At 44.8% G+C, this 22,773-nt stretch overlaps 2 protein-coding genes and 1 long non-coding RNA gene across 23 annotated transcripts in view; 1 reads left to right on the forward strand and 2 right to left on the reverse strand.

Annotated features, from left to right (window-relative positions):
• The window catches only part of nbeaa (neurobeachin a), a 96,955-nt gene extending 96,142 nt beyond the window's left edge, over positions 1 to 813 (reverse strand). For 14 of the 17 annotated variants that reach the window (XM_077504557.1, XM_077504551.1, XM_077504558.1 and 11 more), the window contains exon 1: positions 162 to 812. In XM_077504557.1, the coding sequence (XP_077360683.1) occupies positions 162 to 452 (291 nt within the window). In that variant the 5' untranslated portion in view covers positions 453 to 812. Of the gene's footprint in view, positions 1 to 161 lie in introns of all 17 variants that reach the window. The other 3 variants (XM_077504555.1, XM_077504554.1, XM_077504546.1) reach the window with 1 other exon arrangement.
• On the forward strand, positions 1 to 7,431 carry LOC144005988 (uncharacterized). The gene is made up of 4 exons (XR_013279714.1): positions 1 to 373; positions 2,628 to 2,845; positions 4,251 to 5,262; positions 6,926 to 7,431. It is a non-coding gene; the product is annotated as an uncharacterized LOC144005988 (long non-coding RNA).
• stard13a (StAR related lipid transfer domain containing 13a) overlaps positions 3,634 to 22,773 on the reverse strand; it is a 26,656-nt gene continuing 7,516 nt past the window's right edge. For 2 of the 5 annotated variants that reach the window (XM_077504566.1, XM_077504567.1), the window contains 13 exons: positions 13,197 to 13,268; positions 12,431 to 12,512; positions 12,301 to 12,364; positions 10,663 to 11,894; positions 9,952 to 10,122; positions 9,438 to 9,597; positions 9,110 to 9,308; positions 8,071 to 8,284; positions 7,853 to 7,967; positions 7,168 to 7,428; positions 6,819 to 7,036; positions 5,060 to 5,239; positions 3,634 to 4,363 (listed from right to left, as the gene is read on the reverse strand). In XM_077504566.1, the coding sequence (XP_077360692.1) occupies positions 4,267 to 4,363; positions 5,060 to 5,239; positions 6,819 to 7,036; positions 7,168 to 7,428; positions 7,853 to 7,967; positions 8,071 to 8,284; positions 9,110 to 9,308; positions 9,438 to 9,597; positions 9,952 to 10,122; positions 10,663 to 11,894; positions 12,301 to 12,333 (2,880 nt within the window). In that variant the 5' untranslated portion in view covers positions 12,334 to 12,364; positions 12,431 to 12,512; positions 13,197 to 13,268 and the 3' untranslated portion in view covers positions 3,634 to 4,266. Of the gene's footprint in view, positions 4,364 to 5,059; positions 5,240 to 6,818; positions 7,037 to 7,167; positions 7,429 to 7,852; positions 7,968 to 8,070; positions 8,285 to 9,109; positions 9,309 to 9,437; positions 9,598 to 9,951; positions 10,123 to 10,662; positions 11,895 to 12,300; positions 12,365 to 12,430; positions 12,513 to 13,196; positions 13,269 to 14,526; positions 14,817 to 17,998; positions 18,663 to 19,456; positions 19,918 to 22,773 lie in introns of those variants that run through there. The other 3 variants (XM_077504564.1, XM_077504563.1, XM_077504565.1) reach the window with 3 other exon arrangements.

The following is a 22,773-nucleotide window of genomic DNA, read 5'->3' on the forward strand; positions in this document are numbered from 1 at the left end:
CTCCAGCCATTAAAATTCACATTTAATCGTTTGCATCCCTTAACAGAAGAAAAAAAACAAAAACAAATGACATCATCCCTTCAACAAGAGTCACGAGGCGTTCAAATCAAACATGGAGGAGTCAATGTGTGTGATGGAGAGGTGCGGGGTGGTCCACTCACCAGGTTGAGAACAGTCTCCACGATGTCCCGGTTGCTCACCTCGCCGACCTGGATGAGGCCCACCAGCACGGCGAATTTCATCTGGATATTCCTGATCGGGACGGCGGGGTTGATGACGCCGGCCGGCAACACCACGGAGCCGCCGGTAGCGGCGGCGGCGACGGCGCACGACGGCATCCTCTCCCCCGGAAGAGCCAGCGGCGGCGGTGGCGGTGAGGAGGAGGAGGGGTCGGGGGCCGCCAGCGAGCAAGCCGAACCCGGTGCTGCCGAAAGTGGCTTCTCGCTCGACATTTTCCCAGCCCTCCCTTCGGAGGAGAGGACGGGAACGGGCGTCTCGCACCTGCCCTACAAGCTGAGGCTCGGCGGCGGAGGCGGAGATAAACACATCCACCGCGCGGGAAGAAACCACACTAGAGCGGGCGAACGTTCACAAGCGACGCGGGCGTCCTCGCACCGTGCTCGGCTTCATACGGCGAGGGTTGAGGGTGGGGGGGTTACGGCTCTCTCTCCTCCGGGGCCGCGTAAGCGCACGTCTAGCTCGCTCTCTGTCAGTCAGTCACTGAGGTCGACGTCGACGCCAGCGTCCAACAGCGCCATGTTGACGCCCCCTGGCTGCGGTGGGCCGCCGTTGACCGCGCATGCGCACTGGGACACTGTTGGCTGAACGCGTCCTCAGTGCGGGTGCGCGCGCACGTAGATGCGCCAGCGACAATGATGCCGTCACATTCATACGAGAAATGAAATAAGCTCAAGTTCAACTATTGATGAATTAATTCAAATACAAGAAAGCTCAGCAAATACATTAACATTAAATGAGGAAGAGACATCAATTGTTTCAATAGATTCAATAATTGAAATAAAATGAATCCCAGTCAATGAATTAAACACTACATATAATTAGGCCTATGACTCGAGACTTGATAATTACAATAAATTAATAAAATAAAGAACAAAAAAGTATATCAATGTTATATGATACGGTATAATAAAAGATACAATACATACAGGCATAGCTCCAGGATTTGTTTCCCTCTCTCCCAGGGCTAAAAGGTGGGTTGACCAATGCATTTAGGGGACTGGCACTATAATGAAGGCTGGGGCTGTAGGGCTGGGAATCTTTGACTGTCTTTGACTGTCTCACGATTCGATTCGATTACGATTTTTGGGTCTACAGTTCGATTCAGAATCGATTTTCGATTCTCGATTCAAACGATTTTCGATTCAAAATTATTTGATTGACAAATTATTTCTGCTTCAATTTACAGATATGCACAACATTGTCATGATCTACTCCAGTCTGCTTTGCGAGACAAAATGACAAATAGAGACATTAAAGTGTTTTTTTGTTTTTTGTTTAAACATTAATTAATTTTGTATTGTAAGTGCCTTTTTCCACAAAAATGTGGGCTACAACTTTTCCCCTTCCTCTTCATTTCTTATTTAAATACAATTGATTTTCGGATATTAATATCGATTCGATTCGATTAATAAATGAGAATCTCAATTCTTTTATGAATCGATTTTTTGGCACACCCCTACTAAAAAGTACCTAGAGTACACGTACTGGAAGTTGAACTAATAAGAGGAAGTAATTGAATTTGGGCCTACAGTACAAGTACTGCTTTTTGCCTTTGTTGTGCAAGTGGTTCACAGCGCACGTCTTCCCCCAGCAGGTCACATCTGCTGGCAGCCAGATCCATTTACAAGTGAGAGGCAATGAGCGTGTTTCTATGCGTGTATGTGCTCCGAATGGATTTTTCATTACACGCAGCTAGCACTCTTGATGTTGCGCCACTTGCTTCCTTGAGATGCAGTCTGTTGACAGAAGCGGTGACATCACACTGACATTCTCTGGCCTTGTTGTGTGCGTGTGTGTGTGTCACACTCGTGACACAAAGGCTTGTAAAGCTTTGTCTTGAGCTACACAAAAGGTTCAAACTGCAGGGTGTCTCCGTTCTGGCTCTGGCTGCTGATTGGCTGAAACTCTTCTTCCACTTCTTCTTCTTCTTGCATCCACCCATCAAGAGCTCGGCCTGCTCAGGGGTTGAAGAGTTTGTTTGGAGTGGTGGTGGTGAAGTGCACACTGCCACCACCGTCAACGTCCAGACTGGATGTTGACGTCTGATTGGTTGTGACAGAATAACTGGAACCTGACAGATGGATGGATGGATCAGTGGATGTGATTAATTGATAGAAAAAATGGATAGTAGATAGGATGAAAAATAGATGGATGCACAGTTCGATGGCTGGATGATAGATGGACGTAAACAATTTGTGGGTTTGTCCACATAGGCTTTGTATTGGCTGAAATCAGTAGGGCAACAGCGCCCCTATGTGGACACATTCATAACTTTTTTTCTTTTTTTACTGGGCTGCATCTAACTAACCTTGCTCTCGCAAAAAGAATTCTCGCGGTATTTGTGAGTTCACAAACTCCGGATAATACATCTTGTACCTCTCCCGCAGATAACCGCCGTTCTCGGACTATCACAGAGTGACATTGTGTTTGGGGGTCGGGATATGCAACTGTGACGAAACCAGGAAGCCAGCGCCGACGCCGGGGGCTAACAAAGAAACCCAACATTGACGAATGGACGCTACAATTAATTCTGTTCTCGCAGTATTACTCACCGTTTCCTTGTTGAATGTTGAACAGCGAGGGGCGCTTCGTGCATTTCTAGCTGGTAAGATTTTCGTGCTTTTCCCCCCTTTGACAAAAACGAACACGAAATTTTCACCTCAGGCCGTGATTGGTTAAAACAAATGTGTAGAATGTGTATCGTCCAATCAGCTCGAATTATTGTACAGAATGTCCCGCCTTTTCCCGACGAAATTACTGCGGAGACCTCTTCTCTCTATTGCCAGGTTAGCATCTAATGGAACTTAACCTAAAATCCAGGAGGTCAACTAATTTATGAGTGTGAAATGTCTTGTCCACAATTTTATCAAATGGTGTTTAATCCTGATCTGATCCAGATTAGTCATCAATGTCAACAAATATGCTACACGATGTTCACGCATCGTTAACATCAGTTTGTCATCTGTTGCCTTTAGGAAGGAAAAATTATATGACATCATCACAATACTTACTGTTTTTTTTTAATTAATATAGTTCCAAAATGGGTGTGCTGGTTAGCACGTCCGCCTCCCAGAACTGAGAACGCAAGATCGAGTCCGGGCTCTGGCCTTCATGGGTGGAGTTTGCATGTTCTCCCCGTGCCTGCGTGGGTCTTCTTCCGATACTCTGGTCTCATCCCACATTCCAAAGACATGCATGGCAGGTTAATTGAGTGCTCCGAATTGTCCCTAGATGTGCTTGTGAGTGTGGATGGTTGTTCCTCTCTGTGTGCTCTGCGATTGGCTGGTAACCACTTCAGGGTGTACCCCGCCTACTGCCCGAAGCCAGCTGAAATAGGCTCCAGCACCCCCGCGACCACTGTGAGGAGCAAGCGGTAAAGAAAATGGATGGATGGATAGTTCCAAAATATTTTAGAAAAAATACCAGCATATTACTAACATCAGATTGCTTTTGAAATACTGTTTGCCATAGCAAACTTTGAGCTGTAAATACATAAATAAATAAGCTTTCTTTTTTTTTTTTTTCTTTTTTTAATCATTTTTATTCAAAAACAGCAATTCTGTAGCAACTTGTATCATAGCATCGTCGGCTCCTCTTCAGCAGCACTAAAGACACTAAAGCATTTTATTTGTTTCTTATTGCTTCTAATCGTTAGCATATCAATATGATAGCGACACCCTGAAAAGCTATTATTTACAACACACGCACGCTCTTTCACAAAGATACACACAAACATGAACACACATCCAACATGCTTCCCAGAAGCAGCGCAATCATCACATGTCTTAGACATGACAGCAATGAAATGTGGAACCACCTTCGTTTTCACGTCTTCTGTACCCTTTTGGGTCGAGGACAAATATAGAACAACTAGTGGATCATGACATCATGATGACGTCGCCCGTGATGAGTTGAAAAAAGTGAGAAGCCCACAAATAAAAATAAAAAGTCTGCCAACGGTGCACTTTTCTCAGCGCTTACAGTACGCGGATGTGTTCTTGTACCGTCAGGCTCAGCGAGGAGGTCTTACTGGTCGGGTTCGAGGAACGAGGCTCGGATTCTCTGCGCCTCATTGGCGCACAGGTGACCGTATGCCTTCTTGTACCATTCCGGAGCGCGCCCCCTGCAGGCCACAACAGGAAATGACACTGATCTATACATATATAATGACTGGATAGCCGATAGGCCAAAGACTGCTGAGGTCGCAAGGCCGCCATATTGCTCCTACCAAGAAACGTATCTTTGGCATCCGATACATTTACAGTATCGAAATTGGAGAACATTTGAGGCAGTACTTAGTAGAAACAGCATGATTTTTGATGTTTTAAATTTGTTAAACAGAAGAGGACTTAACACATTATACAACTTGCCTTAAATGCATGTATAAATTATATGCTTAATGATGTTTATTTAGTACAGGGGGAAGCTTGTTTTTGTTTTTGTTTTTTGTTTTTTAAATTTAAGAATTATAACTAATTCAACAAAAGATGCCTCTGCCAAATCTAATATTGGGGTCTAAGGAACTGAGCGATAAAAGAAAAAGGGGGTCTTCAAAGCAGCAAATAGCATCCACTTGTTATTTATCTATTTTACTTGTTAAAAAATAGTGCACAAACCCCCCACCCTCATACTAACTGCCTACAAGCTGTATATGTCTCATCTGTACGTATACCGCATAGTTTATACAGTAGTCTGCTCGCGACGTGGGAGTAACAAGATGGCCACCCTGTGACTTCAACGGCTTGCACAGGCACGTATGGTCAGTGGGAAATGACAACCACGTCTGAACAAGTCCCGACTGGCGTTTGTTTCCTCGTACCTGAGATCCACTCTGGAAACGTGTGTCAGTCTGGTTCGAGTTGGCATGCCGAAGGGTTCCAGCAGGTAGTGGGACTCCAGGACGACAGCCCTCACCGCCGCCGTGCGCGGGCCATTGTCGTGATCCACCGACACGCACACCAACGCGCACCAGCCTTTGACGGGGTCCGAGCGCCAGGACCTGTCGGGAAGAGTCAAGGCGAGGTGAGGACCAAACCTGGAACAGCTCAGTTGGGAAAGCATCAAATTCAAGATCTAAAGGTCGCTCATTTGCTCCTGGGTTCTGGCTATGGAATCCCAAAAGTGTCATTATTCAATAAAGGAAAACGACACCCTTTTGAAAAAATGGGGTATATGCCACGGAAGAGGCGGGACGTGATTTTGCACATCAGTTTATTTCCGGGATGCGAACGCGCAACCCAGGGGCACAAAATCGGAAGCACAAATATTTTTGACGCAGCCCACACGTCGCAAACCGAACTGGAAACAAACAATTGTGCAAAAAACAGTCCCGCCTCTTCCGTGGCATATACCCCATAAAAGACAATTATGTAATATGGCCATTGAATTGTAAAATGAGATATTAGATTTTAGATATTACGAAAAGTGTTCATACAATTATCTAACAACTATTTTATAATGATTAAATATTTCATAATGATTATTTTAACATGTCATACTAAGAACGTTTTTTGCACTCAGTTTTTATTGCAAATAATGGCCTTTTTATTTCATAAATAAATGTTTTTTCAGCAGAATAACTTGGTCTTGTCAATCAAATCACAGTTAAGTGACTGGCTGAGTCCATTATACAGACATGAGCAACAGCACTCTCCAACCCACTAACTTTGATTGACGGGCCAAGTTTTCTTATGGGAAAAAAAATATGAGAAAAAAAAATGAAATAAAAAGGCCATTGTGGGATAGGACGTTATTATAAAATAAAAAATGTGTGTAAAAAAGAATTTGGAAATGAAATTAAAAGTCATTATCTTAACTCGTTCAAACCCAAAAACGTATAAATATGTTTTTGTAATACGTTGTCCTGCACTCCCAAAAACGTATTCATACATTTTATGTATGTATGTATTTATTTATTAATGTATTTATTCATTTATTTATTTTAATTTTATGCTAGAGCATACAGTTGGCTTTGATGCAGCTTCTGACCTGAAGAGGGCGCTTAAGCGCAATGATAGTTATTGCAAAAAACGGCCAGCAGGTGGCAGCAGAGTATAAGAGATCAGCCTGGGCCATGTTGCAACAAGCTCTTTTTGCCAGTGTTTTCAACAGGAATTTTTGAATAACTATGAAACTTAGCAATATTCTCATGCAAATTGCTGCAAAACAGAAACAGATATAAATTTACTTTTTTTTCCCTGATGAAAGAAGAGACTCTAATCTTTCTTTTGGTAGGTTCCATGTTTTTATATCAATAGACAGAATATTCTGTGGGCCTTTGCAAAATCAGTCAAAATCCAGTAAAACAGCTGGGAGCGAACGGGGTTGCTTCAGTGAAAATGGCTGGGAGTGATAATGAAATAATAATAGGTACATATTAAATAATATCAACACACCTTCATAATAACACCTCATTTTACAATGCAATGTTCATATTTCATCATTGTGTGTTATTTATCAAAAGTGTATTTATTTCAAAATGTAATTTTTATTTATTGAATTATGACACTTTTGGGCTTCCATATCTGGCACTTTAAATACATTGATCGCATATTCACGTCCATTATTTTTGTCCATACCTGAGTATTACGAATTCTGTGCGAGGCTGCGGCGCCATGTTGTGACACGAGTACTGGTACACGTCCGTTTGCTGGTCCAGCATCTCCACAACCTTCTCCTGCTGTAGCTCCAGCTGCCAGAGGGGGCGCTCTCGCAGAAGCCGGTGAAGAACTTCAGCGGGCGTGGCCTCCACCTCCGTGCTGATGCGCCAACGCCGGAGCGGGTTGCCGTCGCCCACCTGAAGGCACAACCGCGTACCCGTTAAGATTGCAAGTCATTGCCATTTTTTTTCCTCGATAATGCAAACAGACACATTTAATAAATTGTTTAATTCACACATTTAAAGTGTGCTTGTATCACTATGAGAACCTTTTTAGAGGCCAGTTCCACGTGCTCTCCTGCCGGTCGACACATCCATGCTTTGCTCTTGTCTTTGGTCTCCTTCAGAAGGTTATGGATCAGCTTCTCCACGTGCACGTGGTACGATCCTTCATCCATCTCCTCGTCCACGTCCTCCTCCTCTTCATCCATGTCCTCCTGGCGGAGTTTACCCAGCTCATCCAGCGGAGGCGCCGCTAACTCGGCTTCCATGTAGGAGTTTCGGGACTGGCTCACCATCTCCTCTGGGATCTGTGGGAGGAGCATCACGTTGAGTGACTGCAGACATTCCAGTCCATTCATCGCTTGTCTGTATGTTCCCTGCAGTTGACTGGCCACCAATCGGTTCTTTTGGATCGTTTGGTTATTTGAACGTCTTATGGCTGATTGACTGATTGTTTTTGCTCGATACGCTCCCTTTGATTGACTGGCGACCAGTCCTTTACCAACAAAACGCCAGGCTCAGTTGGGAGAGCGTTAGACTGAAGGTCCCTGGTTTGACCCCGGGTTTCAGCATCTAAAGCACAGAGGTTGAATTTTTTTTTATGATTAACTAATGACCAGTTTTGGGGAAAATTTGTGTTTTGAGGCAGTCAGCAAGTTAACCATGGAGAATAATTGAAGAGGTGCCTCCTTTCCTATCATACATAAGACAGAAGTGGAAAAAAAAGTGGACCTGAAAAAGGCGCTGACACTCTGTGATCATGTGAGCCAGGCCTTGAATGGCAGCCATGTTTTCGTTCAGATCCTTTTGATCCGGTCTGCCGCTGGCATACTTTCTCTGGATTGACCTTCACCATCATCAGAACGACAGAGAACATCTCATTACATACCCCAATACTTTGTCAGTATACAATAAATGTTGAGTATCGTGTCTGTACAGTGATGGCGTACCTTGGCGAAAGCGCCTCGTTCTTGGTCAGGCTGAGGTGGAAGAGGGACGGCGCCAGGCAGACGGCGAGATTGGCGGCTGTCATCTGGTTTTCATCCACCTGCCCCGCCACATCGCGCAGGAAGTAGAGCAGCGTCTGCAGTGCCTGGCGGTTCTCGTCCGCCATCAGCAAGATGGCCGCCCGCACCGCCTGCAGACGCTGCTCCTTGGGCACGTCTGAGGGGGGAAACAAGAAGTCCGTATGTGTCATCGTGGTACTATGACCATGTTAGTGCTGTCACTATTGAATCTTTTATAAATCAATTATTACATTGATTAATCCATTAATCAAGGAATCACAATTGTAAATTGACTTCAGTATAAGGTATTAATATAAGTACTCATAATTTATTATCTTCAATACATAGGCATAATTACATAATTAGCCTATGGTAAACGGTTAGCAATCGCGATTAGCATTAGTGTGCTAGCAATTACCAGTTCATGTAAACAAACACTATTAGTTCACACTTCACACACATCATTATATGTACATTACACATACAAGAGTATCTTAAAAGTGACTTAGAGACGATACTTCAACATTATTCCATGAGTAAACAAGAGTATTAGCCTATGCTAAATGATTAGCAATCACAATTAGCATTAGTCTGCTAGTGATTACCACTTCAGGTAAACCAACACAAACTACCATTTAGTTTACAGATATAATTATATCTACATTCCACATGTAATGGTGTCTTAAAAACCACTTAGAAACAATGATTCAACATTATTCCATAAGTAAACAAAGGTAGAGCTAGCTGTTAGCGACATGAGGTCAATAACTTCCTGTTCCTGTCTTCTTCTGGGTGCATTTGATGCATGACTGCCCTCTACTGACTAAGTGATGAACACCTACAACCGAATGGCAGATTATATTTTGAAATAATTACAATTGGATGACTTTTTTTTGCCCTAGATTGCGTTAATGATAGACTCTGCATTGACCGCCAGTAAAACCATGATAGCATCTCAGCATGTAGCGAGCCTGCTACCTACACTGGTAGATGTGCAAGAAGGTTTCTCCCAGCTTGTTGCTCAGCAGCGGTTCTGGAAGGTCCCGGAAGAACTGCTTGAGCATGTCGGCTACGTCGTAAGCGGACTGCTCCTCGTAGTCCACAGCATCGGGCGAGGCGTCGCACTGGTGACGCAGTGCTTGGATGCGAGACTTCACGCCAGACTTGCGGAAAAGGCCCACCTAGAGAAGAACCCAACTTGAGAAAACGGTTCACAAGTAGCCAGTCCTAAATATGGCGGATTTATCGGTCATATCGAATCTCTTGTGTCAAAATAACTTAGATTTTCAAGATCTCTTTGCTACGAGTACCTGGTCCAGACAGTGGCGCGTGAGGTGGGCGAGGGCCTGCAGAAGGCAAAGGGGCAACGGAAAGCCGCAACGTCGCACATGCACGATGAGCGGGACCCCGAACACACTCTTGTCTTTGGAGTCTGGAGATTTGATGCGCTTCATGAATTTTGGCACGGACCTGCAAGGAAACAGAAGCAAGGATGGGTCTTCATTGAAGATGTTTTCACACTTCAATGTCAAATATATGTGGTTCAGTTGGTCCGAAGGGGTTTGCCTTTGAGGGACCCTTGACAAAATTACCCTTAAATGGCCACTTCAAACCAAAATGGTCTTTTTGGACATGGCTTCTTGAGGCTTTTTTATGGGCCTACAACATGATAGCCAAACTTACCGAATTTCATGATGCTATACAGAAAAGGACTTTGGGGAGTGAAATTTCTAAAAATTGTGCATTGGTCCAAATCCATCTTCATATTGTGGACCGCATAATGCAGGTCGTGAGCAGATCTTAAGGAAATGTTCATGTACCCACCAGTTCCAGCCATGCTTGTTGGACATGGAGTACTTCTCCATGATGGCGGTGAGCCGTAGTAAGGAGAACTTGTGTAGCAGGCTGAGCTGAGCGGCCGACTGGCTGCTGATGTGCAGTGACGAAGACGGCTGGTTGAGATGGGCAGATGTCCTGAAACTGGGCCAGCGCACCCTGCAAAACATGCACGGAAGTTGACTTAATTCAGACTTTATGATTAAGCTAGAATGGTCTTAAAGTAAGGGGTTACAGAATCAGGGCTGGACTGGCCATCTGGCATATAGGGCAGATCCCCAGTGGACTGGTCTCTTTTAATTATTATTTTCCTACATTTTACCACAAGAGACTGGTCCACAATATAGAAGCACTAGTCCATTAATCCATTTCGAATATAGATAACAAACTGATGTTAGGCAAGAGTCAGACTGGGATGGGCGGGGCCGGTGCGGGCCCAAGTAAAAATGCCAGGGCCGATTTTTTTGTGCCAGTTCAGCCCTGGTTACAGTAAAGCACTTAGAAGCCTGTCAATTGGTCCTCAAGTGGACTGGTTGACTAGAATAGACCAATGGTTGTCAAATTGAAGTCCCCGGAACCCCGAGAATCCACAGGCCATAACTTGTGCGCATATTAAATTACTTCATATAAATGATGTTGAATCTACTCCAATGTGACCTGCGATGACTTTGGTATCCCTCATCTAGACGTATTTCTTACCGCGGTCTCGTCAAGGAGGCCCCGACGCCGGAATCCCTTCTGTCCCGACCGGTCCCGGTGGAGTCCGTATCGTTGAGCGAGCCCTCACCGTCGTCACCATACTCACTGTCGGCGAGTACGCCACGGCTCCAGTGGTCCACGATCTGCTGCAGGCCACTGACGTGTTGGATGATGTCATCCAAGTGAGGGAACAGGTTGTCCTCTTTCTCCAGGTCCAGGATGTCCCCCGTGCTGGCGTACAGGTGGGAACCAGGGACGTTGTCGTACACACTCACCCTGCTGCCCCTCGGAGCTTTCGGGCAGGGGGGCTTGGACAGTGGACGGCCAGACCAGATGTCGTCCAGGTTTTTGCTTTTGGACGTCCAGGAGACGGCGAGGTCGGCGGAGCTTCTGCCAGGCGTCAGGCTCTCGATGGACAGCGCTTTGGGGAAAGTACCTGGCTTGTGATCTTTAGGGACGTGGATGAGGAGGTTTTCGTGCGAGAGGAACTGGTTCCGCTGTCCGTCGGGCCTCTTGCCTCGCAAGGGGAACTCCGTGTCCTCCAGGTACCTGCTGCTTCGTTTGCTGGCCGTCCGTACTCGCGGGGGCGTCGGATCGTGAACAGGGCTCACGTTCATCCTGGAGAGGTCGCCGCAGTCGTCTGTAAAATCGTTGCCGCTGTCGACGAGCTCCGCGGGCGATGTTTCGTCGTCGTTCCTGACGAGGTTTTGTTCTAACTGGCTGATTGGGGTACACTGGAGGATCTGCAGGGCTAAGGGTTCCTCCCCTTGCAGCACGGGTCCGCTGATGACCATCGGGGGTCTGCGCTTGGAGCTCTTGCGCATGGTGGACGGCCCCCAGGTGCGCATCAGTTCCATCCGCCGCAGGAACTCCTTTGCTTTGCTGCGTCCCGCCTGCCCGTGGCGGCCCCCTTTGACGGGCAGGGAGTTGTAGTGCGGGAGGTCGCAGGGTGGCGGCCGATAGGAGGCTGACAGGGATGCCACCGACATGGCGTCCGCCGCCGCAGTGGAGGCGGAGTCCTCGCTGCGCAGCGAGGAGATCTCAGCCAGCTCGTGCTCGCTGAGCTCGCTCAGCGCGCTCTCGCTGCTCGCTGCGCTGCGCGGGGCGTCTCCGCGGCCCTGGGGAACGCCGTCCGACAGGAAGTCCTCCAGGCGAGACCAGCGGCGGCTGCTCCACTCAAATGTCCAACGTTTGCTGATGGCCAGCGGGTCATCTTCGTCCGAGTCTTCGCCCTGCAGATTCACCAATTTTAGCTATGGAAATTTGATGAATTATCAACCATTGAAAAGAGACGACCCAAATGTCCCACTTCTTTTTCCTTACAATTAGAAGCTTTTGGGGCCAAGGGATTCATGATGACTGTACTTCTGCGGTAATTTATCAGCGCTTAGGGATAAAAGAAGACCCTGCACACTCCCCCAGAGAACCAGGAAACTTTAGGGCGGGGCTTAAACTCATCACACATTCTGACTGCAGAAACCTTTGGAACTAGAACCTTTTGGAGGACCATAGAATTGATTGGAGAGTAGGTAGTAGGACTTTCGAGAGGTCCAGGAACATTTTGGGTCAGAACTGACATTGAATGATCATTTCCGGAATATGAAGACAACAACAAAAATGAATGAATAAACATCTTACTTTCTTCCTGGGTTGGCTGATGTCCAGTTTCATGGAGGCGGACTTGTTGAGTGTGTTGAGGCGCCTGCAAGTCATACGGTGGTCTCAGGGTGGTCCCGTGGAGAAGTTCAAAAGCAGGTGAGAAGCTTACCGGGACAGAGGCTCCACCAGCTCTTGATCCAAAAAATCATGGTCCCTTTTCACCGCAGAAATATTGATGGGAAATTGAGAGTCTAAGGGGAGGGAGAGGGAGAGAGGGAGAGAGACTTGCTTATCTTTTAGCATATAACATCTATGCTAATTACCTCTACCATGTTTATGGCATTTCTCATTATATGTTAGCATTAAGCTAGTAGGTTTTTGTTAGATGAAATGATGCGGTTTGGTATCACATTTTGGTGCTTAAAAAAATCAATTCAGTGTCAGTTTTACAGTCATTTCAACTTGTATTGACAAATAGCCTGAAGCAAGAATGATTTGGATAACTGGGTAAGAGTCTTCTTTTCAATTCCTCAAAGTCATGTTATGCGAGCAGCGATAATCTTCCATTTCTTGAGTGAGAGGAGGATTACAAAAATTATATTTAAAGTAATTTCCATGTCTAATTTCTCACTTCTAAACATTTTTAAAGCAGTATCCCATATTCGTGAAGCACAGTCAGAATGTCACAAAATGGTTGCCTTAAGGGTTACAAATGGATGAAGGCATGAATGAAAGTTACAGGAAACGAGAGGAAGAAGAACGCTGTGAGAGTCCCAGCAGTGATTACAAGGCCTTTCCCATGACCCCCCCAAACCACCCGCCCACCATCCCATCCACTCCCTCCGGACAGGAAGTGGAAATAGCGGACAAGACGGAGAAGTGGGAGTGATAGCGAAAAACCAAAAAAAAAAAAAAAAACATGACATGACCATTACCTTCGTAGAGCTGTGCATACTGAGGGAATCCGGCAGCTCTCAGCCAATCGCACGCCTCCTTGGCCTCCAGCTCTGCGAGGCGGGAAATTAAGCAGTGTTACACATGCAATACAAACTACACAAAAACACACACACATTCCGCTATTCCCATCCCGGCATCACAAACGGATGGACGGGGGAGGAAGGCTCCGCCACGACGCACTGGGAATTTTCAGGAATGATGCGATGAGTGGGAAGGCCGGAAGTCCAGATATGTATTCAGTTCACGCCTTAACCCTTTACCGATACAGCTAAAGCTAACTAACTACATGTAGCATCGGCAGTTGGCCATTAATACAAGTTACACCATGTTGCCACGGCAACAAGGCCCATTAAGGATGTTTACAAGCACTTGTTTTACTGCCGTTTTTCCGCTGGCGTGCCTGATGCTCGAGTGTGTGTGCGCGTGTGTGTATTTATGAACATGTTAAAGCACTCTACATGCTTTCTTGCTCACAATGTTATAACACGGCAGACGGCACTAACATCATGTTTGTGACAAACAAAATTGCTTCTTTCTTTAAGATAGCTTAAATAAATATAAATGTATGCCTGCACACTAAACAATTTTTTATACTATAGTCTATAGTCAGACAGTTAGATAAAAAAAAATACATCAAATTAAATAAAATTATACACATAACAGAATGCAGATAAAAAAAGCTTTAAATGCTTGCATCTTTATATTGCTTAAATATATATATATATATGGATACTACATTAAATGAAATTAAAATTCATTAGAAATCCTTTACATATAATAATATTATAGAATATATATAATTATTAAGTCAAAAATTAAATTAGAGAAATATAAATTACAATATGCATGTGTACAAATGAAATTAAGCTAAATTGCTTACCTCTTTAGGTAAATTAAATAAAAAATTGATTAAAAAAAAAACAAGCCTGCAAATTAAGATATATACAAATTGAATTATACATTGCCAAAAAAAATTTTTTAATTAAAATACATGCGGTAGAGTAAGCGCTATATAAGCCAATTCCATTTACAAAAAAATAAAATAAAAATAAAAAGCACAATTACATGTAAATAAATGCATGAAAAATCTATCTTCTGGCTCCACTGACAATGAATAAACTCAACCCGGCAACGGAAACAGCCACCACAAATAAAGAACCAATCAAGAGTTGAGGTGGTCCGAGAAAAGTGAACATTATCTCCCATCAAAGCCGCTAACGATGCTGACTTCCTGTGGTCGTGTTCCCACAACTTTTCTTGCCTTATCATTAACCCCAACAGGCCAGAAGAAGAAGACAAGAAGCTTACTTGATGTCTTCATGGCTCGGGCCACATCGTCATCCTGCCTGTGTCACAGCTTCTCCTGCATATCTCCTTTGAACTCTCGAACCAACTTCAACACACTTCCCTTCATCCCTCCTCCTCTTCCTCGCATCTAACGCTACGCTAAGCTCCCACTCGCATCACCGCGACACAGCCGCCAAGCCCGTATGGCCTCTGCACAGGAAATGACTCGCTACACTTGGCTTGTCTCCGCCTTGGAAGTCAGCTGGACTTCTTCTCTTGTGGTTATTGGACGGGACACAAACACACACCAAATTCTCAAAACAATTTGAGGTATTTTGGGCATGACACTGCTACAAACAAAGCTAACAACAAATGTGTTTCACTGAAATGTGTGTGCCTTTGTTAAGCAACACAAGCGCAAATAGAGAGTCCGCTCCCCTGGTTACAAAAATTTTAATATCAGGCGCATATCCATCTCAGGAGATGGCCATTTTGCTACTTAATGTCGACTGAAGATGACATCACAGTAGCTCAGGTAATGACCAATCATAGCTCAGCTGTTTTCTGAGTTTGGTCATGTGACATTCACAAGCTGAGCCGTTAGTTACATTTTACTCTCACGAGTCAAAGTGCAGCACAATTTAAAAGTTAAAACAATTTATTATACACATTTACACATCGAGTTAAGACGAACAAATGTTAGCGCCACACTGAAAAGAAAAATAGTGAGAATAAAGTTGTAATATTACAAGGAAACCATTTCATGTTCAAGTTGTATTACTTACTGTACTAAAATACTGCGAAAATAACGTCAAAGAAATATTCTTAGCTGTATGTTCTATGCACCCCCACTAGACTCAATATTGTGTTTGTGAACTATGAATGAAAAATCCACCTGTTTCTATCCATTTCAGGGGGCGGCCATTTTGTCACCTGCTGTCAACTGAAAATGACATCAAAGCTCAGGGCTGAACGAATTACCAATCACGGCACACCTCTTTTCTGAAGCTGAACCGTGATTGGTCGTTAGCAACTGTGATGTCATTTTCAGTTGACGACAAGTGACAAAATGGCCGCCATCTGATGTGGATAAAAACGTGTCGATTTAACTGCTTAATTCATATTCCACAAACACAATATTCATCAAAATACAGAGTTTAGACTAGTGGGGCCACATAAAACATATTCAAGAAAACTTTTGACTTCTCCTTTAAACATCAAAGAAAGCGACTTAGCCATGTATAGAGACAAAACTCCCTCGGGAACATGACTAAAACATCAAAGAAAGCGACGCGGGTGCATTTAGATGCACACTGTGTATGTGCGCGTGTTGTGGGAACCAAACTTCGCTTATTCCTCAGCATCGCAGAATTTAATGAAGAGATGAATTAGTGCACAGACGTGCCAGCGGACGCACACATGGGGTGGCTAATCCCGACCGCCACCTAACCCACTGGGCTGTGTTCTGTGTGTGTGTGTGTGTGTGTGTGTGTGTGTGTGTGTGTGTGTGTGTGTGTGTGTGTGTGTGTGTGTGTGTGTGTGTGTGTGTGTGTGTGTGTGTGTGTGTGTGTGTGTGTGTGTGTGTGTGAGAGAGAGGTAATTCCTCGCACAATGTCCCGGCAAGGCTTTCATTTCCCGCTTTTTTGTCAGGCGCCTGCTTGATAACACAAAAGCTCAAAAGTCTGGGAATTCTTATTTTCCCTTCTTTTGCCATCAAAAACACATTTTAATCAAAACAACAGGTGGCCCTGTAGGACATTGGAGCCAATCGAGAGTTTAGAAAGTCGTGTGTGGAAAAGGCCCAATAACAATGATGGATGGATGGATGGATGGATGGATGGATGGATGGATGGATGGATGGATGCATAGATAGATAGATAGATAGATAGATAGATAGATAGATAGATAGATAGATAGATAGATAGATAGATAGAAAGAAAGAAAGCCAGCCAGCCAGCCATGATTTCGGACTGTTCCCGAAGGCAACGTCAACACAAGGAGAATACAAGGTTAGAACATTTTGAGGGGTAATGAGGCATTTCCTCCAGCAGGAGAAGCGCCAAACGCATTTCATTTCTCCAATGACGTCATCCTGATTTGTGCTCAAAAGGGGACCAAATAATCCATCCAATAAAATTATCCATCATGCTTTGGGAGAGGACACGGAAAGTGCAGTATAATGAACCTGTCATTGGTGTAGATTGCACACAGTTAAAAGTGTCTCAACTTGGACAAAATGAACAACAACTTGGCAGCGACTGACTGACAACTGAGCGGCAGGATAGAACTCGTTTAACTCAGGCCGCAATTTTCACCTGTCAGCATCTTCTTTTTTTTCTTTTCTTTTTTTCTTTTTAACTCACACGCAAAATGGTGGAGTGATCAGGAATGACAAGTCCTAGCACGCTGGGATGCTTCGACTTTACTGCTCTATTGTGTTTACGTCTGGAAGAAAATAGACATCATGTGACAGGAAGTAGAGGAAGTGACAGCTGATGAAAACAATGGCAGCAGTCACCAGAGAGACACATGTGCTTAGTCCATTGTATATAATCAATGAGCAGCAGCCCGTTTAGGCAGCACGTGTTTAATTTATTCTATTATGATTTCAATTGCTACAGCAACCCGTTTAAGCAACCATTGTTCTATTCCTGTTTCACGCAGCAGCCTTTAAGTTTCATGTCGTTCCCATTTTGATTTCTACAGCAGCCCGTTAAGGCGCCAGTGTTCTACTCATGTTTCGATTTCTGCAACTGCTTTTGTTCCAGTCCTGTTCACTCCTTTTGATTTCCACAGCCCGTCGAGGCAGCTTTTGTTCTAATCCTGTTTATTTCCCATTTTGATTACGACACAGCCCCTCGAGGCAGCTTTTGTTCTATTACAATTTAATTCCGGTTTAAATTTCTACAACAGCACATTGTTAGTTTTGTTGTAGTCCCATTTAGTTCCTGTTTTATTTTTTACAACCACCTGTTTAGATGGTCTGTTCTGGTCTTGATTACATACTATTTTGAAATTTACACAGCCTGTTTAGGCAGGCTTTGCTGTATTTATGTTTCAATTCCTACAGCAGCCTATTAAGGCGGTCTTTGTTTATTTCGGTTCCTACAAACAGCCCAATTTGACAGCCATTGTTCCTCTCCGGTTTACTTCCTGTATCAACTTCCATAGCAGCTACTTTAGGCAGCTTTTGTTCTATTTCTCTTTCAATTTTCACAGCAGTCCATTTAGGCAGTCATCTCCTGTTTTCTGATTTCTGAAGCTACCCGTTTGGGCAGCCTTTGTGTATTAATGTTTACTTCCTGTTTCCAGCAGCCTTTCTTACATTCCTGTATCTAATTTCTACAGCAACCCGTCTAGGCAGCTAATAAACAATACAAAATCTGCTGTCAATCCAAAATTGACAAAATCCGTCATCGATATACAGTACTGATAATCAAAATATCCCTGCTCCTTCAAAAGGTGACTTCAGGGGCATCCCACGGGGGTCTACCTTGCTCCAGCCTCCGAAGCAGCTGCTTTCGGGCAATGATGCGCGAGAGGCGAAGTGCCGAGCGGCGTCGCGGGGTCTGGCCCAGCCTCAGGTAGTGATCCTGGCCATCGGGCGTCATGGCCTCCAGGCACGTCCCTTCATTGGCACTGTCGCTGTCACTCTCACCGCTACCGGTGGTCTCCACGGGGGTCCTGCGCTCGGTTTCCGCTTCCTCTTCCTCCATGGCGGACTCCCGAACAGAACAGGCCGACTTCTCTGGATGATTCCTGTCCAAACAATCCTCAAGAATTCCTCTGACATGCCCTCACTGGAATGGAGGCCCCCGCCTACTACTTCCTGGCAACCAATCACATCACGTAATCCAACGCTGGTATCTCTCACCTGCGATCACCAGCAAATGTCATTCCTTTTGGTCAGTGGTCAGTGTGTGCGTCCCTAGTTCCAGTTTGTAAACAAACCTCATACAGTACAAGAACCTACAATAACACAAGTCTAGACATGACACAGTCACACACATCCAAACCCACGTTATGACAAAAACACACACATACTTTTACACTGCTCACTCACTCACCTCACGCAAACACACACAATACCTCTCTCAAACACACCATGTGACCTAGTGAGGAATGTTGCCATTGTGTCCAAGTGACCAATATTCCACATCCTCTAGTATGACGCTCCATATGTGTCCATAGCAAATTTAACGTGTCTGCCCTCTACAGGCAAAATAATAGTACGGCAACACAACTCACGTGCAGGAAGTATATAAATTTTGACAAGTATGCAACACACACAAGTCAAAGTGTACTTGTACACGTAACACATGACGTCACTGGACACAGTTGTTTACCATGGGTACAGTACAGGCACAGAAGGAACCAATAATGGCTAACATTATCGTCAGCATGTAGGCTAAACTTGCACTATAGGAACAATCACGAATGAGATTCGTGGCTAAACACACAGCATATGACGTCACTCTGGTCGCCATGATTACGGCCGAATAACATGCAGAAACCGATGAAGTGGAATTAGTAGCCATTTCATTAGGTACACCCTCTAATGAGATCCCATTCAACATTTCGTAATGCCATAAGTGACTAGAAATGACAACTGCATTGCTTAAATCAACAATTTCCCCCCGCCCCCCACACCCCGACACCCTAAACTTGGTGCATTGGCGCGCACGAGGAATAGTTGACAACGTCCCACGCATGCGCACTTCAAGGACCGCGCATGCTGACAAGCTGGCATCTGAAACCCGGGATGACCCTCCCAAACACATGCTAAATGTGACATTGACCTTCCCAAAATACACACATACACATACACTTACACACACCGCAACAACTTGACGGCGTTGAGGACACATTGCGTGACGTCACACATCACGATTGCATGCTGTCAATCAAGTGAAAAAGCGCCCCAAAATGGACTCAAGCACGCATGGCTGACCTGCCAGACGCCTCTCGCGCACATTCCTCCACAGCAGATCCCACGCTTTGGCCGTGGACTCCCTCAGCTGCTCGCTGATGGACCTCCGCAGCTGCAGCGCGGCCGTCCTCCGCGGGCTCGTCATGGCTCGCGCATCCCGGTCCTGAGACGAGACGGTCCCGCTCCCTCCTCTCCGAGATGAAAAAAAGAAAGAAAAAAAGAATCCCCTCTAAATCCGCACCGCAGTGACTGAGCGTCCTCCGCCTCTGCGTCACCTCCTCTGCAGTCCGACTGCCCGCCGGACAATTTCTTCTTCTTTTGTTTCCCCGAGACTCAAACGTCCACTTGATCGCGCGTGTGTTGGTTGCGTGTCACGTCCGTCAGTCCGCGTGCACGCGTCTTGGAACGCGAGAGCAAAGTTGTGCGCGTGCGCGACTGTGGCTGGACGTGTGACAAGGAGAGCCAGATGTGAATGAGATGAGACCCCCGTCGTCCCCGCCCACTCATGCACACTTTAACTCACGGGCACATAGTCTCTTTCCCTCTCAGGCTCTCATACTTATTGTTTTCACATCCTCTTTTACACACTCACACAATCTCAACAGTCACTCTCACACACCCACTCTCACATATCCTCTCACATAATTTGTCTCTCTTGCACACACAACACAAACACTCACACAACACATCTTTTTGTACACCCCAACATGCACATGAACACTCACACACAAACTCACATTTCCATACTCAAATGCTCTCTCACACACAAACTCAAGTCACTCACAGTCTCTACAAACACTCGCACACATTTTCACACAACTAACATACACACACTCTCACACTTGCTAACACTCATAAAAATGTACCCTCTCTCTTACAATAACTCACACACTATCATTGTCACTCATACGAACATAATTACACATCACATAATAAGTCCACTTGTACACACACATTCACACACACTCTCATACATCAAATATTTCTCACTCATACAACACACACTCTCTCTTTCACATTCTCTCTCTCACATTGACGCACACATGACAAGTCGAGCCACCCACTCATCCAAACAAGGACCCCTTTCAATCCCACGTGTACACACATAAACATGCATTCATTGCCAGGAAAGTCTTTACTTGTTACAAAACTTGAGAGAAAAAAAAAAAGAGAGCAAGAGAGCGCACGAGAGAGAGAGAGAGACCACAGCAGTCTATCCAAACTCATGCACCAAAAACTCCATAACTCCTTGCCTGATATTCCAATATCCACATTAGGAATTCTTGGCCGGAATGTCGTTGACTTCTGGAGCGAAGAAGACAACAATGGCGTTGACAACAAAAGCCACTGACAGGCTATCAACTACATAGCAAAGCCACAATATAAGCGCCGCAAAGTCAGGCCATTTTTAGCCACAAATCAAAATACACAGTAACGACAACACAGACTAAAAATATTCAAGGCACACACTTCAAAAGCTAGACGTTTTGTATCACTATTCTGCTCATAAGGGGAATCACTTCTTCCATTAGGACAAGCTTGGACCTCACCAAGTGGAATTTCCTGTCCCGTGGCGAGTCGTCTAAGTGGTGAAAGTGGCTTCAGGGGCAGAATTTTCAAGATGGTTACACAAGCTATTACCTTGTGGTGTTGTCCTATACAGTAGTTGTTGACCCTAAAATGGCTACCTCAAACCAAAATGGCTGACTTCCTCTGTCTTTTCACTTATGGCTTCTTGAGACTTATTTTGATATCGCTATATGAAAGTGGCTTCAAGGGCTGCATTTTTTAGACATTTGGCGAGTTCAAACCAAGATGGCTGACTTTCTGTGTCTTCCAGGCATTCTTTTGTTTTGGAGGATTTACTCATGACAGGCATGCTTACCGGATTTCATGTTGCTATGTCAAACATGTATATGCTTAGTTGAAGACTAATTTGGAGGATCTCATTCCGAGCTGTAGGGTTATTCACAGCAATCCATCCGAGGAATGCCGGGGACCGCTCCTCAGCTGTTTGCCACCAGGCACTTGCTCAGGCCATCAGATGTCCTGTCCTGGGGTGTCCGATTCCAGGTCGTCATTTTCAAAGCAGGCTTGACATGCCCGCTTGTTGGCGGAATCCTGCCATCACTACCGAGCCTGGCGTTCCCAAAGTTCTTCACCCGGGATGCACTGCAAAGTTTATGACCATGGGTTCAAATTTATGCAAACCACATGTACTCTTCCTTTCGAAACTAAGTACTGGATGAGGTGTGTCCCAATACTTTCACATACACACTGTACTTGGTACAGTAAAGAAAGTGTGTGATTGATTCCTGATTGGTTTAGAGGTGTAATCCAATACATTTGTTATGAGGGCAGGTAGCAGCTGCACATGCTCACATGAGTCCAGGTTAGCGAGTTCATAATCATTATTATTATTATTATTATTATTATTATTATCCATAGAATCATATGATCAAAGATATCCGGTCAAGCCACGCCCCTCTATAGGAAAAACAAACGTCTGCAGCCCAACTCAGGCCTCTTCTTCATCTCTGCTGGCTGGTGGTGTCTATTTTGGGCATCGCTCACACAATGCATTCGTCACACAACACACACACACACACACACACACGCACACAAGATGGATGCACCGAGTGGAAAACATTCATGTTAAATTCAAGGAGCAGATGGGAATCACCTTGACCTACATTCTCAAAAGTACACACACCGGTGCACAGACGTACACTCTATTTACTTGACTCTTTACTCTTCTCTTTCACTAACTTACATAATATCTATTTTTTGATATTTATTGCTGCTCTTCGCATTGGGGTGACAACAACAAATTCAGTTAAAAGAATCAACTTTTCAGTTTCAAGCATTGGACTTTCCGAGGAGGTTGGAAGCCATTCTCGTTTTCCTCTCGGCCCATAGGACCGTGACAGAGACATATTTTTAACTTGTATTATGCTCATCATCTGTTCTCCTGGGTTCGAGTCAGCAGAAGCACCGCTGATGATGTGCGAACGGCGTGGAATTCCAGAATTTTAAAAAAAACGGCCAGGAGGAAAAGTGGGTCAGAAGACGCCCCAAACTTTCCGATGATAATAATATTAACAACAACGAGGACGAGGATGTGATGGTGCATGGCTTGTTTGGATGCCATCCATCCATCCATGATCCCTAAATAGGACCGTATGACTGAAAGTGTGGCGTCTTTGGCTAAAATACTAACAGGATGCAGTCCTATGGAGTCAAGTCAAGTCAAGTCATGTCATCGTTATTTATATAGCTCTTTCAAACAGCCATAGCTGTCACAAAGAGCTTTACAGAAACACAAAGTGCTAACAAGA

The sequence above is a fragment of the Festucalex cinctus genome, chromosome 18, assembly GCF_051991245.1.
Source record: "Festucalex cinctus isolate MCC-2025b chromosome 18, RoL_Fcin_1.0, whole genome shotgun sequence".
Lineage (NCBI taxonomy): Eukaryota > Metazoa > Chordata > Actinopteri > Syngnathiformes > Syngnathidae > Festucalex > Festucalex cinctus.